This window comes from Chamaea fasciata, unplaced genomic scaffold, assembly GCF_029207755.1.
Source record: "Chamaea fasciata isolate MVZ Bird 193981 ecotype frontalis unplaced genomic scaffold, bChaFas1.0.hap1 SCAF_143, whole genome shotgun sequence".
Lineage (NCBI taxonomy): Eukaryota > Metazoa > Chordata > Aves > Passeriformes > Sylviidae > Chamaea > Chamaea fasciata.
This window is the reverse complement of record NW_027094228.1, coordinates 64511-81795: the sequence shown is the minus strand read 5'-3', so window position 1 is coordinate 81795 and position 17285 is coordinate 64511. Positions and strand designations below refer to the sequence as shown.

The 17285-nt window shown below is 59.5% G+C and overlaps 1 protein-coding gene across 1 annotated transcript; it reads left to right on the top strand.

The window, feature by feature from the left end:
- The first annotated feature begins 267 nt into the window (after window positions 1-267).
- Window positions 268-16274, top strand: LOC136304665 (Fc receptor-like protein 5). The gene is made up of 21 exons (XM_066208149.1): window positions 268-273; window positions 532-621; window positions 2806-2887; window positions 3376-3396; window positions 3485-3715; window positions 4015-4269; window positions 4366-4644; window positions 5140-5409; window positions 5539-5841; window positions 5922-6008; window positions 6545-6566; window positions 6641-6702; window positions 12785-12805; window positions 12894-13124; window positions 13422-13676; window positions 13773-14051; window positions 14545-14814; window positions 14949-15251; window positions 15331-15417; window positions 16080-16142; window positions 16198-16274. Exons 1-21 carry the CDS (start codon window positions 268-270, stop codon window positions 16272-16274), a joined length of 3294 nt encoding a protein of 1097 aa, XP_066064246.1.
- Window positions 16275-17285: the final 1011 nt, after the last annotated feature.

Genomic DNA, 17285 nt, shown 5'->3' with positions numbered 1-17285 from the left:
CATGCAGAGCCCACACAAGGTGCTGGTGACCTGGGGATCACCACAGGCAGATTCCGAGGGGCTCTGGGTCACTGTCTCCCCAGACCCCCAGGAGCATTTTCATCTCTTCTTTTCCATTTCCTTCTTTTCTCCCACAGTTTCACACCTCTCAGTTGCATGGCTTGATGATTCAGGGGAGCACCTGAGCAAGGAACAGCTTGAGGCGACTCTGGGGAAGAGGAAAAGTGGGTTCTGGTCCAGCAGGAGGAGATATGGGGGCTGTGGCGGATGGGGGTATCCAGCTTTGCCCCCCCCCAACACTTTCTCTCTCCTGCAGCAGAAGGAAGATGCCGTTTGTGCAGAGGGAAGAGTTCTATTCTGGGGTCATCCAGGAGGGTTGTGTCCTGTTCAGGGGTTCCTTGTTCTGGGAGTGAAACATCCTGGGGAGATCCTGTCCTGGGGGAGACGCATGCTGGCCAAGGGGGTCCTGTCCTGGGGGATGGCAGCTCCAGGCGGGGTCCAGACTCCTCCATTCTCACTCATCCCCTGCAGGATGTGAGCCGGCAAGAGCAGCTCGGGAATGGAGCCCCAGGCAGGAAGGAGCTCCCCAACTCCTCCTCCTTGAAGCCAGTGACCATCCAAGTGCGGGGCCCAGCCATGGCCCAGCCCCAGTGCACAGGGATGGGCGTTGGCCAGCCCTGCTCTGGCCAGCCCCAGGTGGCAGCCACGACCTGAGGCTCCCCCCGCCCCCTTGGCTTTGATTCTGGCAGCTTTCGAGCTGCTGCAAAGGTGACAATTCTGTGGCAGGAAAAGGCCTGGCTGTGGTTTGCTGGGCCCTGCAAGAAGCACAAAAGCCAATGGGAGCCCAAGCAGTGGCTCTGCGAGGGCCTTGGATGGTTTTCAGAGCAGGGCTGGCTGCAAACCCCCCTGCAGGGGCAGCTGTGAGGGAAGCAGTCCGGAAATGCAGCAATTGATCATTTTGTCCCTCTCAGCAAGGGGCTGAGAGAGCCCCAGAAGTTCTGCAGATCCCACACCCATCTGCTCAACAACCTGACCGGGACCCTCCTTCCTGAACAAAACCTGCAGACCTTTGGAACCTCCCAGAAAGAATGTTTGTGTTCTGGATGTGGACACCAGAAGAGAAGGAAAAGTGTGGAAATACTGAGCAGGGGCTCCAGCCGTGGATCTGGGGAACAGGGGTGTCCCAGCAGGAGCAGGAAGCCATGGGAAGTAAATCAAGTTTCAGGGTGGGAAGGAGGAAAATGGGCAGAGTTCCTAAATGTGGCCCCACCAAAGCCTTCCCTGTGGGCTGGGTTGCTGCCCAGCAGGCCGGGAACAATCCCATGGACCTGCTGGACACTCAGGGAGATTCCACACTCTGTGTTATGCACAAGGAAACGCTGCTGTGGGATGAACCAATGGGCTCCTAAAGGGAACCAGAAAGTCTCATTTTTGTGGGATTTGTTTGTGTTTTTATTGTCAGTGACTAGTTGGGAGGGCAATGATTAAAAGGATTCTATCAACCAGACCATTTTCTACATTGTTAGCTTGATTTTTGCTGAGTTTATTTTTTATTGGGAAAAAATGTGATTTGGGAAAATATTTTTGCCTTTATTTCATGGTTGTATAATTTTGTCTCAGCCAATTGGGCATCAGGGAATTCGACCAAATTTCGCCGGGCATTTACCATCATCAGGGCAAGGTTATATCTGGTGGCCCCTTAGGTTTGGGCAGCCCAGGTGTCACAGGGACCCACTGGGGACAGCAGGAATGCTCAGGGCCCCCCAGGAAAGAGGTCCCCAGGATGTGCCACCTCTGGGACAGGAATCCCCAAGGATGTGGCACCCCCAGAACGAGGAACCCTCTGGGACAAGACCCTGGGACACGACCCAGGTGTCACCACAGCAGAGGAGCCCTTTTCCCTCAGGGCAGGACCCCTCTGGATGTGCCCCCCAGGACAGAACCCACGGCCTCAGCTCAGCATAAACGGCCTCTTCCTTCTGCTGCAGGAAAGAGAAAGTGAAAATCTTTCATCCCCCACAGCCCCCAAACACTGCCTGCACCCCCCAGCCCCCTTGGCCCCTTCCTGGGATTCCCCTACCGTTACCTGCTCAGGTGTTCCCTGGGATGGCTGAGCCAGGAAATGGGGGGATGGGAAAAGCCCAGGGGTGTGTGGGGCACAGACCCAGAGCCTCCACCCTGGGGTGCCCCCCTGGCCATGAGCACACTGTGGGGGCTGTGCTGGGCTCTGAGTCACCCCAAAATCTGAGGCACCCAGGGCAGGAGCTGAGACCCCCGTGCCCACCCAGCCACTGCCCATCCCTGGGAACCCCATTCCCCTGGGAACCCAACCATGGGACCCCCATTCCCTTGGTCTCTGCTCCCTGGGACCCCCATCCCAGGACTCCCATTGCCCAGGACCACCATTGCCTTGATCCCATCCCATGGGCTGCTTGTTCCCATAGAACCCAAATTTCCAAGGGTCCCCTTTTCTCCCCTGGACCCCCAACCCTGGGACCCATATTCCATGACCAAAAACCCCTGGGGAAAAATTTTCCTGCAGGACCCCCATCCGTGAATCCCCTGAGACATGGAGACCCCAATTCCCCTGGACCCCCATTCTCCTGGACACCCACCCTTGGTTCCCCACATCCCCTGAGCCCCCACTCCTGGGAACACCATCCCCCACTGAGCCCCCAGACCATCCCATAATGTCCCCACCCTGTCCCCTGCTGTGTCTCCACCCATCCCCCACCCTGCCCCCACCAAGGGCCACCTACACGTGGGGACGAGGTGTGACCTTTCTTCCTTCCTCTTCATCCGAAGAGCCGCCACCCAGGGGACCGGTGGCCACAGCAGCGAGTGACAGCCAGTGCACATGGCCGGGGACACGGGGATGGCCGGGAAGGTGGCGCTGCTCCTGTGGGGTGAGTGCCCCGGGCACGGGCCTGACACCCCGGGGATGGGCCCTGGTGAGGCAGAGACCGGTGGGGAGGGGGCACAGGGGGGCTGCGGGGTCCCCTGTGGTCCCCAAGGCAGGGACCAAGGAACAGGGATGCAGGGACAGGGACAAGGGTCATGCCCGTACCATGCAGATGGGCCAGCGGGACTGGTGCCGGGGGAAAGGGATCACAGACGTGGGGCCATGGGGGTGTGGCTGTAGGGACAGGTGCTGTGAGGATGACGGTGGTGACCTGTGCAAGCATGGGGGGTCCACAGTGTCCCCATGTCCTGCCTCAGCCCAGGGTGACTGAGGTGTCCCTGTCAGCAAAACCTCTGTGCTACACCGGTGTTACCCTTGGGGAGAGTTTGGGGACACATCACACCATGTCCCCCCAAATGGTGCTGTCCCTGCAGAGCCACCACCGCCCTGATCCCTTCCCTTCTCCCTTCCAGCCCACACCCTCGGCCTCGCTGGTGAGTCCTCAGGGGATGCCATGTCCCCGCCCTGCTGTCCCCAGCCCCGTGGTGGCCCTGGCAGGCTGGTGTCCCCTGTCACCCGCAGGTGCCCAGACCACCCAGCTCCTGGTGGAGCCCCCCTGGAGGCCGGCGGTGCTGTGGGACCAGGTGAGACTGACCTGCCAGGGCTTGGGGACCACCAGTGCCACCACCTGGTACAAGGACGGGCAGCGCTGGGTGCAGAACAGTTGGAACCGCTTCACTGTCAGCAAGAGCGGCACTTACAAGTGTCAGAGACACGGCAGTGGGCTCAGCCCCCCCGTCACAGTCTTAAATGGTGAGAGGGGATCTTAAATGCTCACAGTGGCCTCTGGATAGGTCTGGGTGGGCTCCACTCTGTGGGTGTCCTCACACTCCTCGGGTGCAAGAGCCCGTGCGCACTGCACTGAGGGTCATCCCAGTGCATCCCAGTGTGATGGGACCCCCTTGGTGACACCTGTGCCACGGAGCGTCTCCTGGTGTTCCTGGGATCCTCCCGTGCAATGGAGACTCCGCCCAGATGTCTGCGGTGCCATGGGCACCCTCCTCTGACCTGTCTCCAGCCTCTCAGTGTGATGGGACTCTCCTGTCCCACAGACCAGCTGGTGCTGCAGGTGCCAACACAGACACTGCTGGAGGGCGACGAGGTCAAACTGTGCTGCCGGGTCAGGCAGGACACATCGGTCAGCAGGGTGCGATTTTACCAGGACGGGAAGGATCTGGGGGAGTACTTCAGGGGGACTGAGCTGTCCCTGTCCCCTCTGCAGCAGAACCACAGTGGCCGCTACCACTGTGCGGGCTCAGTGCGCTTCTGGCCATTATCGTCATCTCCAGTGACAGTGACAGTGCACGGTGAGCACCCCCACGCCTGGAACCCCAATATCCTGACACCCCCACAGCCACATCCCAGGGGACTCAGAGTCAGTCCTCCCCTCATCTCCTTCCCAGAGCTCTTCACGGTGCCGGTGCTGGAGGGTCCCCCCGAGCCCATCGACGGGTCCCTCCTCAATCTCAGCTGCCTCAGCAGCCCCAGCCCCCTGCGGCCCCCAGCCCCCCTCCTGCACCTCTTCTACCGGGATGGGCAGTTGGTGCGGGGTCCGCAGGTGTCCCCGCAGCTCCTGGTGCCCGCCGTGGGGGTCTCTGACTCGGGGAATTACAGCTGCCAGGTGCGCTCCGAGGGGGGGGCCGTGCGGAAGAGCAGCGCCCGGCTCCGCGTCACGGTGCGCAGTGAGTGTGGGGATGGGCACGGGGAGCCCCCACAGCCTCTTCATGTCCCCTGCCATGCCTCGGGACCCCCATTCCTGCTTGGACCCCCCATGCCTGTCGGAGGTGATTCATCCTTTACCACATCCCTCGCCAAGTGCCCCAGCCCTTCCTGGGTACCCCCATCTTTCCTCTGAAGTTTTTCCATGTCCTCGCGTCACTGCTCAGGTTCCCCTCCATGTCCCTCCATCCCTCACTGGGTCTCTTCACCCATTCCTGGTCCAACCCCACCCATCTCTGATCTCCCCTCCTGGTCCCCAGGTCCCACCATACCCTCCCTGTGGTGCCCCCTCAGCCTGCTCCAGCTGTCCCCTCCCTGAACTCCCCACCATTCCTTGGGGTTTTATTTCATGCCCCCCATCAGCTCTGGGCCCCCTCTTCCTCACTGGGGTCCTCCTGCCCCTCGAAAATGCCCCCCCCATGTCCCTCACTGTCCCCTGCTTTCCCCACCTCCTGCAGGGGTCCCTGACTCAGGGGTGTCCCTATCAGCGCAGCCCCCCGGGGGACAGGTGGCACTGGGGGACCGCCTGGTGCTGAGCTGTGCGGCGGCCATGGGGACAGGTCCCCTGTCCTTCACCTGGCACCGGGGGGACTCAGGGACACTGCTGGGCACCGGCCCCAACCTGGAGCTGCAGCATGTTGGGGACAATGACAGTGGCCACTACCAGTGCCGGGTCAGCAACGGGGACAGCATGGCTGAGAGTGTCCCCCTGAATGTCACCGTCCTGGGTGAGTGGGACCCTCAGGCTGGGGTGACCCCACCCACAGCATGCTCCAGGAAACTCATCCCCATGTCCCTGTCCCTCTTGCTGGCTGCCAGCCCCTCCCCCCAGCCTCACCCTGTCTGTGTCCCCACAGTGCCCGTGGCCAACGCCACCATCACCCCCGGTCCCCTGTCACACCAGGTGCACGCAGGTGACCCCGTGACCCTGCGCTGCTCGGTGCAGGTGGGCTCAGCCCCTGTCAACTTCACCTGGCTGCACAATGGCCAGGAGGTGGCCGAAGGTCCCGTCCTGGAGCTTGGGGACGTCAGTGTGGGACATTCGGGCACCTACCAGTGCGTGGCCACCAACCAGCTGGGACAGGACGGGCACCGCGTGTTCCGGGCACTCAGCCCTGAGCTGGCCCTGGAGGTGACCCCTGGCTCACCCTGGGTCACAGGTGGGGTCACAAGGGGTCACCGGGGTGTTCAGGACCCCCAGGGTTCACACTGACCCAAATGTGTCCCCCTCTGTCCCCAGCAGTGGCTGTGAATGTCGGCAGGACCCTCCTGTTCCTGCTCCTGCTCCTGGCTGTCATCGGGGGCTGTCACTGCTGGCACTGCCGGGGTGGGTGACAGTGGGGGGATGGGGGTCCTGGAGTGAGAGGAAGCCCCCAGCGTGGGGGCAGAGATGGAGGAAACTGAGCCCACAGTGACCTCGTCTGGGGGTCCTTGGGGATCTGGGGGGAATTTGTAGGGTCTTGGTTGGGCTCCAGGGCCATCCCTGGGTGGGCTTTGAGGAGCATTGGGGTGGCTCTCTGAGCTCCTGGAGGGTTTGGGGAGCTCTTGGGGAGCCGTGCAGGGATGTTGGGGGATCATTCTGGGGTCCTGGGGTATTTGGGGAGTACCTCTCTCTGCCGGGCTTTGGGTTCTGGGGCACAGAGGGTCGGGGACACTGGGGGGCTTGGGGACACTGCAGTGGTGTAGATGTTCTGGGGGGTTCAGGGGTTCTTGGAGTGTCCCATGGCAGAATCAGGGGTCTGGTGTGAATTGGGGCTCCAGTGGGGATTTGGGGGTCCCGTGTGTGGCTGGAGCTGCCGAGGTGCCAGGAAGGTTCAGGCGTCCCGGGGTCTCCATGGTCACCCCCTCTCCTTTTCGTTGCAGCCACCATGAAGCCCCAGGACAGGTGTGGGGGGCTCTGGCTGGGACTCCCCTTTCCCCCTCCCCAGACACCTGTCAGACCTCCCCTTATCCCCACAGGATTCCCCCAGAGGAGGGGGCAGTGCTGCACCCCCACATCGTGGGCACTGAGCAGGCAGGGGGTGAGTACAGGGGGGGACAGGGACATGTCACCCACGGGTGTCACCCCCCACCCAGGTCCCCACAACCGGTATCACTCTCAGCGCCCCCACGGGTGTCCCCTGGCCCTGCCCCACCTTGGGATCCACAAGTGACCAACATGGCGCTGCTGAGACCCTACGATGCACAGCAGGATAACCATGAAACCTTTGTGAGTCTGCTGTGCCACTGGGGACACTGGCAGCGCTCAGAGGCATCGATTCCCCTCAGTGGTCCCTTCTTCCTCTTCATGGCACCCCACAGGGCTCGTCCTTCCCTCACCATCCTTCCCCAGTGCTGAGTGGGTACATCACCCTATTCCTTCTTACTGTACTCAAAATTTGGCTGTCTGATTAAACTGTGTGAGAAACAAGGCTCAATCCTTCATATTTTTAAATAGTCCTAAGGGATAAATAGGGAATAAAAGGGACAGCAAACAGTGTGCTGGGTCCTTGGACACTGCCAGAGGCACACGGTTATTTATAACAATTCTTCTCCTCCCTTCCCACCTGGGCAGAGGTCCCCAGGTGCCGGCGGGGTCGGCCCCGCTCCGCCGCGTGGCCCCGGGCCTGGTGCGGCCTGGCCGGGCCCGGCCGCTGCTGGAGCCTTGGCAGGGCCGGGCCCGGCGGCGCCCGGGCAGGACAGGGGAGGAGAGAACGCCCCGTCCCGGCCGGATCGGGCCTCCAGCGGCTGCTGACATCCTGCCGCTAAAGCCGCCCCCATGGCGGCCCCGGGAGGCCTCGCAGGGCCGGGCCGGGCCCCCAGCGCTGCCGGGCAGAGGAATGGGGGAAGCCCCCAGCGCGGCTGTGGAAGAATTCTTTACTATGAACAGCTCCAGACACCGGCACCAAGACCCCTTGCGGAGGGAGAGGCCCCAGCAGCTGGAGAGATCTTGCGGCCAAGAGCAGGGGCAGCTCTGCAGCCGTGCGGAGCGGCCCCGCAGCTGGAAATTGAATGCAGCCAGAACCCCGGAGATCCTGGCCCAGCCCCGGCACGGCCTGAATTTGCCACCTTCGGCCACTGCCCGGGAGAACCATCACGGCCTCTGCAGACTGGGAGAATGGAAACTCCTCCTTTGCACGGATGGAACTTGCAGAGCACTCATCCTCTCTTAAGTGAGACAAAAGGACAGAGTGAAGCCACGTAGAGAGACAATATGAAGACATCAAAGTCGGTGATGGAGGAGTTGAATCTTAGATGGCAAGAGAAGGAGAAGATGCCTTGGTTTTAGGCTGAAATTCTTTTGTAGGCCATGGGAATGGACTGTGATATACTAGAATATCCCTCTAAGATGTTCTAGGAGATGGGAGTATACAAATTGTAGATCTGAGCAAAGGTTGTTGTGGTGAGCTAAGTAAATATTGAAGTAGTTGTGATCTTATGAGATGCTTGAACAGAGAGAGAGATGAGATGAAGATCTGCCCTCAGAAAGAGGAAAGATCTCTGTTCCTAGAGATGTAGAAAACCTTTGCTTTTGAACCGTTCATCTTTAAAATGGTACCCCATGAGTTTACATGGCCCATTACGCAGCTGTGGGAAGGCTGCGTGATATGGGAGGGACTTCACAAATGCAGAATCAGAGGTGGCTGGTTTTGTGAGAATGAAAAAGCCACAAGAGAACTGTTCTTTCTTGTGGGGAAGTTTCCATGGCTGACCAGAAGAGACTTCTCTCTCTGAGAGAACTGAAGAAAGACTATTTTAGAGGTTGTAACTGAGCTAAAGTCTAGGTTTTGTCTTCTCTGCATGTTGTCAGAGAGAAAGAAAGGAGTTTGTGGGGAAGAGAGGAAGTGTTTTGAAGGTTTTTTTCTGATTCTTACTATTTTCTTTCTTGTCGTTTTGTTACTAAACCTATCTTTATACCCTTTTAAGTTTTGAGCCTGCTTTGCTTTTCTCCTAATCTTACCTCACAGCAGAACAAAAAGTGAATCATTCTCGTGGGCACTCAAACCACTACACTAATTGGTGCTGTGACTCGGATACAGGAATTGGCAAACCTGAAACCACTACAATGCCATAGTGCAGAGGAAATTGATATATTTTATTTCCTCACAAGGCCCCTGTTCTGTGGTTTGACAAATCTTGGTGACCTAGGAGTCAGTGGTAGATTCCTCTTTGCATTCTTTCTTCCAATGTTCCTTTACTTGGTTCTTTTCAATGATATCTTACCACAGAGATAAGATACTCTACCAGTACGTGAAATCAACATTAGCTATTTGTCATGGGTTTTGTAAAGACCATATTATTCTTTTCCATCTGGGTGGAGCAGAATTGCTTATCTTTGCCCAAATGGGTCAGTGTCACTTATCAGATGGTGGAGTGCTACTTATCTCTCTTCATTGTTTCACTACTTCCATGTGAATGTCTTCTCCTAATGGACCATTGAGAGCTCATCAATGACATTACACGTTACACTGCACTATTGTAAGCTGCTGCACAGAGGGAGGAGGAGCCAAACCATCTTAACCTAGATACAAAGGAGCCACAGTCCCACTAGGTATCCAGTTTTTCCACCGGATCCCTGGTGGAAGACCGGACGCATCTCACCATTACTGGACCCTTTTTCTTTAATGGGACCATCTCTACTCCAACAGAACCGCATCAGCCACTCCAGGAGGGCTTACTCTGAACTGCTTCCAACACCCTGACCGACAGGGTGTCAGGATGTATTTCTGACTCCGTCAGGGTTTTCTAGGATTTCTTGTTTGTTTATATGTTTGCTTATTCTTCTGTACTACAACATCTGTATTTTTATATCCCTAGTAAAGAACGGCTATACCTATTCCCAAAATCTTTGCCTGACAGCCTTTTAGTTGCAAATTTATGATAATTTGGAAACGGGGGAGAGGGGCGTACATTTTAAGGGAGACTCCAACCCTCCCTGGAAGATACCTGTCTATCTAAACCAAGACAGGGGGGCTGTGGGGGATGAAAGATTTTCACTTTCTCTTTCCTGCAGCAGAAGGAAGAGGCCGTTTATGCTGAGCTGAGGCCGTAGGTTCTGTCCTGGGGGGCACATCCAGAGGGGTCCTGCCCTGAGGGAAAAGGGCTCCTCTGCTGTGGTGACACCTGGGTCGTGTCCCAGGGTCTTGTCCCAGGGGATTCCACGTTCTGGGGGTGCCACATCCTCGGGGATTCCTGTCCCAGAGGTGGCACATTCTGCGGGGCCCTGAGCATTCTCGCTGTCCCCAGTGGGACCCTGTGACCTCTGGGGTGCCCAAACTTAAGGGGGCATTTGATACAACCTTGCCCTGATGATGGTAAATGCCAAATTTGGTTGAATCCCCTGATGCCCATTTGACTGAGACAAAATGATACAACCATGAAATAAAGGCAAAAATATTTTCCCAAAACACTTTTTTTCCCAATAAAAAATAACTTCAGCAAAAATCAAACTGACAATGTATAAAATGGTCTGGTCGATAGAATCCTTTAAATCATTGCTCTTCCAACAAGTCGCTCACAATAAAAACGTATCCCACAGAAATGAGACTTTCTGGTTCCCTTTAGGAGCCCATTGGTGCATCCCACAGCAGCGTTTCCTTGTGCATAACACGGAGTGTGGAATCTCCCTGAGTTTCCAGCAGGTCCATGGGATTGTTAACGGCCTGCTGGGCAGCAACCCAGCCCACAGGGAAGGCTTTGGTTGGGCCACATTTAGGAACTCTGCCCATTTTCCTCCTTCCCACCCTCAAACTTGATTTACTTCCCATGGCTTCTGCTCCCAACAGGGGAGAAACTCTGTCCATCCTTGGAACAGCGCACAGGAATCCATGGAACTGCCCGTGTGTCCCTCAGGGTCTGCTTCCCTGGGAAATGCACTCCACCCTGCCCTGAATTCCCCTGCCTGGGCACTCCCTGCTCCTGCTGGGACACCCCTGTTCCCCAGATCCACGGCTGGAGCCCCTGCTCAGTATTTCCACACTTTTCCCTCTCTTCTGGTGTCCGCATCCAGAACACAAACATTCTTTCTGGGAGGTTCCAAAGGGCTGCAGGTTTTGTTCAGGAAGGAGGGTCCCGGTCGTGTTGTTGAGCAGATGGGTGTGGGATTTGCAGAACTTCTGGGGCTCTCTCAGCCCCTTGCTGAGAGGGACAAAATGATCAATTGCTGCATTTCCGGACTGCTTCCCTCAGAGCTGCCCCTGCAGGGGGGTTTGCAGCCAGCCCTGCTCTGAAAACCATCCAAGGCCCTCGCAGAGCCACTGCTTGGGCTCCCATTGGCTTTTGTGCTTCTTGCAGGGCCCAGCAAACCACAGCCAGGCCTTTTCCTGCCACAGAATTCTCACCTTTGCAGCAGCTCGAAAGCTGCCAGAATCAAAGCCAAGGGGGCGGGGGGAGCCTCAGGTCGTGGCTGCCACCTGGGGCTGGCCAGAGCAGGGCTGGCCAATGCCCATCCCTGTGCACTGGGGCTGGGCCATGGCTGGGCCCCGCACTTGGATGGCCACTGGCTTCAAGGAGGAGGAGTTGGGGAGCTCCTTCCTGCCTGGGGCTCCATTCCCAAGCTGTGGTGACACCTGGGTCTTGTCCCAGGCCCTTGTTCCGAGGGGTTCCTTGTTCTGGGGGTGCCACGTCCTTTGGGATTTCTGTCCCAGAGGTGGCACATCCTGTGCACCTCGGTCCTGGGGGGCCCATCAGCATTAACTCTGTCCCCAGTGGGACCTTGTGACTTCTGGGGTGCCCAAATTTACGGGGCACCTGTTACAACTATGCCCTGGGAATGGTAAATGCCAGGCTAAATTTGATTCAATTCCCTGATGCCAAATTGATTGAGATGAAATTATACATCCAAGAAATAAGGAAACTGAGCCAGGAAATAGGGGGATGGAAAAAGCCCAGGGGTGTGTGGGGCACAGACCCAGAGCCTCCACCCTGGGGTGCCCCCCTGGCCATGAGCACACTGTGGGGGCTGTGCTGGGCTCTGAGTCACCCCGAAATCTGAGGCACCCAGGGCAGGACCGGAGACCCCCGTGCCCACTCAGCCATTGCTCATCCCTGGGACCCCCATTCCCCTGGGAACCCAACCATGGGACCCCCATTCCCTTGGTCTCTGCTCCCTGGGACCCCCATCCCAGGACTCCCATTGCACAGGACCACCATTGCCTTGATCCCATCCCATGGGCTGCTTCTTCTTCCATAACCACTCTTTCCGAGGGTCCCCTGTTTTTCCCCTCTGCACCCCCAACTCTGGAACCTACACCCCATTACCGGAAATCTCTGGGGACCATGTTTTGGATGACCCCCATCCCTGAATCCCTCCTGGAATGGAGACCCCAATTCCCCTGGACCCCCATTATCTTGGACACCCGGCCTTAATTTCCCACATCCCCTGAGACCCCCACTCCTGGGAACACCATCCCCCACTGAGCCCCCAGACTATCCCATAATGTCCCCACCCTGTCCCCTGCTGTGTCTCCACCCATCCCCCACCCTGCCCCCACCAAGGGCCACCTACACGTGGGGACGAGGTGTGACCTTTCTTCCTTCCTCTTCATCCGAAGAGCCGCCACCCAGGGGACCAGTGGCCACAGCAGCGAGTGACAGCCAGTGCACATGGCCGGGGACACAGGGATGGCCGGGAAGGTGGCGCTGCTCCTGTGGGGTGAGTGCCCAGGCACGGGCCTGACACCCCGGGGATGGGCCCTGGTGAGGCAGAGACCGGTGGGGAGGGGGCACAGGGGGGCTGGGGTGTCCCCTGAGCTCCTCAAGGCCGGGACAAAGGAACCAGGATGCAGGGACAGGGACAAGAGTCATGCACATACCATGCAGACGGGCCAGCGGGACTGGTGCCATGGGAAAGGGATCACAGAGGTGGGGCCATGGGGGTGTGGCTGTAGGGACAGGTGCTGTGAGGATTACGGTGGTGACCTGTGCAAGCATGGGGGGTCCACAGTGTCCCCATGTCCTGCCTCAGCCCAGGGTGACTGAGGTGTCTCTGTCAGCAAAACCTCTGTGCTACACCAGTGTTACCCTTGGGGAGAGTTTGGGGACAGACATCACACCATGTCCCCCCAAATGGTGCTGTCCCTCCAGTGCCACCACCACCCAGCCCCTGTCCCTTCTCCCTTCCAGCCCAGACCTTCGGCCTCGCTGGTGAGTCCTGGGCAGATGCCATGTCCCCACCCCGCTGTCCCCAGCCCCGTGGTGGCCCTGGTAGGCTGGGGTCCCCTGTCACCTGCAGGTGCCCAGACCACCCAGCTCCGGGTGGAGCCCCCCTGGACACCGGCGGTGCTGTGGGACCGGGTGACACTGACCTGCCAGGGCTCAGGGACTACTGGTGCCATCACCTGGTACAAGGACGGGCAGCGCTGGGGGCAGGAGGTCCGGGAGAAGTTCGTTGTCACTGAGAGTGGCACCTACACATGTGACAGACCCGGCAGTGGGCTCAGCCCCCCCATGATGGTCTTAAATGGTGAGGGGGGATCTTAAATGATATGGGTTCTTCCCTGAGAGGTCTGGGGGGCTCACTTACAAGGATTGCCTCACACCTGTCGTGTGGCAAGAGCCTGTCCCCTGCACTCAGGGACATCCCATTGTATCCCAGGGTGATGGGACCCCCATGGTTACACGTGTGCCGTGGGGTTGCTCCTGGTGCCCCTGAGATCCTCCCATGCCATGGAGACTCCTCCCAGATGTCCCCGGTGCCATGGGTGCCCACCTTGGACCTGTCTGGTGCATCTCAGTTCAATGGGACTCTCCTGTCCCACAGACCAGCTGGTGCTGCAGGTGCCAACACAGACACTGCTGGAGGGGGACACGGTGACACTGCGCTGCCGGGTCAGGCCAGACACATCGGTCAGCAGGGTGCAGTTTTACAAGGACAAGAAGGATCTGGGGATGCTCCTCAGGGGGACCGAGATGTCCCTGTCCCCTCTCCAGCAGAACCACAGTGGCCGCTACCACTGTGAGGGTTTGGTGAGCTTGTGGCCATTATTGTCATCTCCAGTGACAGTGGCAGTACACGGTGAGCGCACCCATGGCTGGAATTCCAGTATCCTGAAACCTCCAAAGCCACATCCCAGGGGACTCAGAATCAGTCCTTCCCTCATCTCCTTCCCAGAGCTCTTCACGGTGCCGGTGCTGGAGGGTCCCCCCGAGCTCATCGAGGGGTCCCCCCTCAATCTCAGCTGCCTCAGCAGCCCCAGCCTCCTGCGGCCCCCAGCCCCCCTCCTGCACCTCTTCTACCGGGACGGGCAGTTGGTGGGGGGCCCACAGGGGTCCCCGCAGCTCCTGGTGCCCGCCGTGGGGGTCTCTGACTCGGGGAATTACAGCTGCCAGGTGCGCTCCGAGGGGGGGGCCGTGCAGAAGAGCAGCGCCCGGCTCTGCGTCACGGTGCGCAGTGAGTGCGGGGATGGGCACGGGGAGCCCCCACAGCCTCCTCGTGTCCCCTGCCATGCCTCGGGACCCCCATTCCTGCTTGGACCCCCCATGCCTGTCGGAGTACATGCATCCTTTCCCAACTCCCTCGCCAAGTGTGCCAGCCCTTCCTGGGTACCCCCATCTTTCCTCTGAAGTTTTTCCACATCCTCGCATCACTGCTCAGGTCCCCCTCCATGTCCCTCCATCCCTCTCTGGGTCCCTTCACCCATTCCTCGTTCATCCCCACTCCCCTCTGATCTCCCCTCATGGTCCCCAGGTCCCACCATACCCTCCCTGTGGTGCCCCCTCAGCCCGCTCCAGCTGTCCCCTCCCTGAACTCCCCACCATTTCTTGGGTTTTTTTTCCAAGCCCCCCATCAGCTCTGGGCCCTCTCTTCCTCACTGGGGTCCCCCTGCCCCTCGAAAAATCCACCCATGTCCCTCACTGTCCCCTGGTTTCACTCCCTCCCGCAGGGGTCCCGCTCTCGGGAGTGTTCGTGTCAGCGCAGCCCCCCGGGGGACAGGTGGCACTGGGTGACCGCCTGGTGCTGAGCTGTGCGGTGGCTGCAGGGACAGGTCCCCTGTCCTTCACCTGGCACCGGGGGGACTTGGGGACACCGCTGGGCACCGGCCCCTGCCTGGAGCTGCAGCATGTTGAGGACAATGACAGCGGCCAATACCAGTGCCGGGTCAGTGATGGAGACAGTGTGGCTGAGAGTGTACCCCTGAATGTCACCGTCCTGGGTGAGTGGGACCCTCAGGCTGGGGGTGGCCTCACCCACAGCACCCTCCAGAAAACTCTCATCCCTGTGTCCCTGTCCCTCTTGCTGGCTGCCAGCCATTCCCCCATCCTCAGACCCATCTCTGTGTCCCCACAGTGCCCGTGGCCAATGCCACCATCACCCCCGGTCCCCTGTCACACCAGGTGCATGCAGGTGACCCCGTGACCCTGCGCTGCTCGGTGCAGGTGGGCTCAGCCCCTGTCACCTTCACCTGGCTGCACAATGGCCAGGAGGTGGCCCAGGGTTCCGTCCTGGAGCTTGGGAATGTCACTGTGGGACATTCGGGCACCTACCAGTGCGTGGCCACCAACCAGCTGGGACAGGACGGGCACCGCGTGTTCCGGGCACTCAGCCCTGAGCTGGCCCTGGAGGTGACCTCTGGCTCACCCTGGGTCACAGGTGGGCTCACAAGGGGTCACTGGGGTGTTCAGAATCCTTGGTGTTGGGGTGACCCCAATGTGTCCCCCTCTGTCCCCAGCAGTGGCTGTGAATGTCGGCAGGACCCTCCTGTTCCTGCTCCTGCTCCTGGCTGTCATCGGGGGCTGTCACTGCTGGCACCGCCGGGGTGGGTGACAATGGGGGCGATGGGGGTCCTGGAGTGAGGGGAAGCCCCCAGAGTGGGGGCAGAGACAGGGCAGCACCCAGGGCCCCTGAGCTGGGGGAAACTGAGCCCACAGTGACCTCGGCTGGGGGTCCTGGGGGGTTTGGGGGGAAATTTGGATGGTCTTGGTTGGGCTCCAAGGGCGTCCCTGAGTGGGCTTTGAGGGACATTGGAATGGCTCTCTGAGCTCCTGGAGGGTTTGGGGAGCTCTTGGAGAGCTGTGCAGGGATGTTGGGGGATCATTCTGGGGTCCTGGGGAAGTGTGGGGGGTACCTCTCTCTGCCGGGCTTTGGGTTCTGGGGCACAGAGGGTCGGGGACACTGGGGGGCTTGGGGACACTGCAGTGGTGTAGATGTTCTGGGGGGTTCAGGGGTTCTTGGAGTGTCCCATGGCAGAATCAGGGGTCTGGTGTGAATTGGGGCTCCAGTGGGGATTTGGGTGTCCTGTGGGTGGTTGGATTTGCCAAGGTCCCAGGAAGGTTCAGGCGTCCTGGGGTCCCCATGGTCACCCCCTCTCCTTTCCCTCGCAGCCTCCAGGAAGCCCCAGGACAGGTGAGTGGGAGGGTCATTCCAGGACTCCCCTTTCCCCCTCCCCAGACACCCCTCAGATCCCCCTTATCCCCACAGGACCCCACCCAGAGGAAGGGATGGTGCTGGACCCCCACATCATGGGCACTGAGCTGGCAGGGGGTGAGTACAGTGGGGGACAGGGAAATGTCACCCACGGGTGTCACCCCCCACCCAGGTCCCCACAACCAGTGTCACTCTGAGGGCCCCTCCAGGTGTCCCCTGGCCCTGCCCCACCTTGGGATCCACAAGTGACCAACATGGCGCTGCTGAGCCCCTACGATGCACAGTAGGATAACCATGACACCTTTGTGAGTCTGCTGTGCCACTGGGGACACTGGCAGCGCTCAGGGGCATCGATTCCCCTCAGTGGTCCCTTCTTCCTCTTCACTGCACCCCACAGGGCTCGTCCTTCCCTCACCGTCCTTCCCCAGTGCTGAGTGGGTACATCACCCTATTCCTTCTTACTGTACTCAAAATTTGGCTGTCTGATTAAACTGTGTGAGAAACAAGGCTCAATCCTTCATATTTTTAAATAGTCCTAAGGGATAAATAGGGAATAAAAGGGACAGCAAACAGTGTGCTGGGTCCTTGGACACTACCAGAGGCACACGGTTATCTATAACAATTCTTCTCTTCCCTTCCCACCTGGGCAGAGGTCCCCAGGTGCCGGCGGGGTCGGCCCCGCTCCGCCGCGTGGCCCCGGGCCTGGTGCGGCCTGGCCGGGCCCAGCCGCTGCTGGAGCCTTGGCAGGGCCGGGCCCGGCGGCGCCCGGGCAGGGCAGGGGAGGAGAGAACGCCCCGTCCCGGCCGGATCGGGCCTCCAGCGGCTGCTGACATCCTGCCGCTAAAGCCGCCCCCATGGCGGCCCCGGGAGGCCTCGCAGGGCCGGGCCGGGCCCCCAGCGCTGCCGGGCAGAGGAACGGGGGAAGCCCCCAGCGCGGCTTTGGAAGAATTCTTTACTATGAACAGCTCCAGACACCGGCACCAAGACCCCTTGCGGAGGGAGAGGCCCCAGCAGCTGGAGAGATCTTGCAGCCAAGAGCAGGGGCAGCTCTGCAGCCGTGCGGAGTGGCCCCGCAGCTGGAAATTGAATGCAGCCAGAACCCCGGAGATCCTGGCCCAGCCCCGGCACGGCCTGAATTTACCACCTTCGGCCACTGCCCGGGAGAACCATCACGGCCTCTGCAGATTGGGAGAATGGAAACTCTTCCTCTGCACGGATGGAACTTGCAAAGCACTAATCCTCTCTTAAGTGAGACAAAAG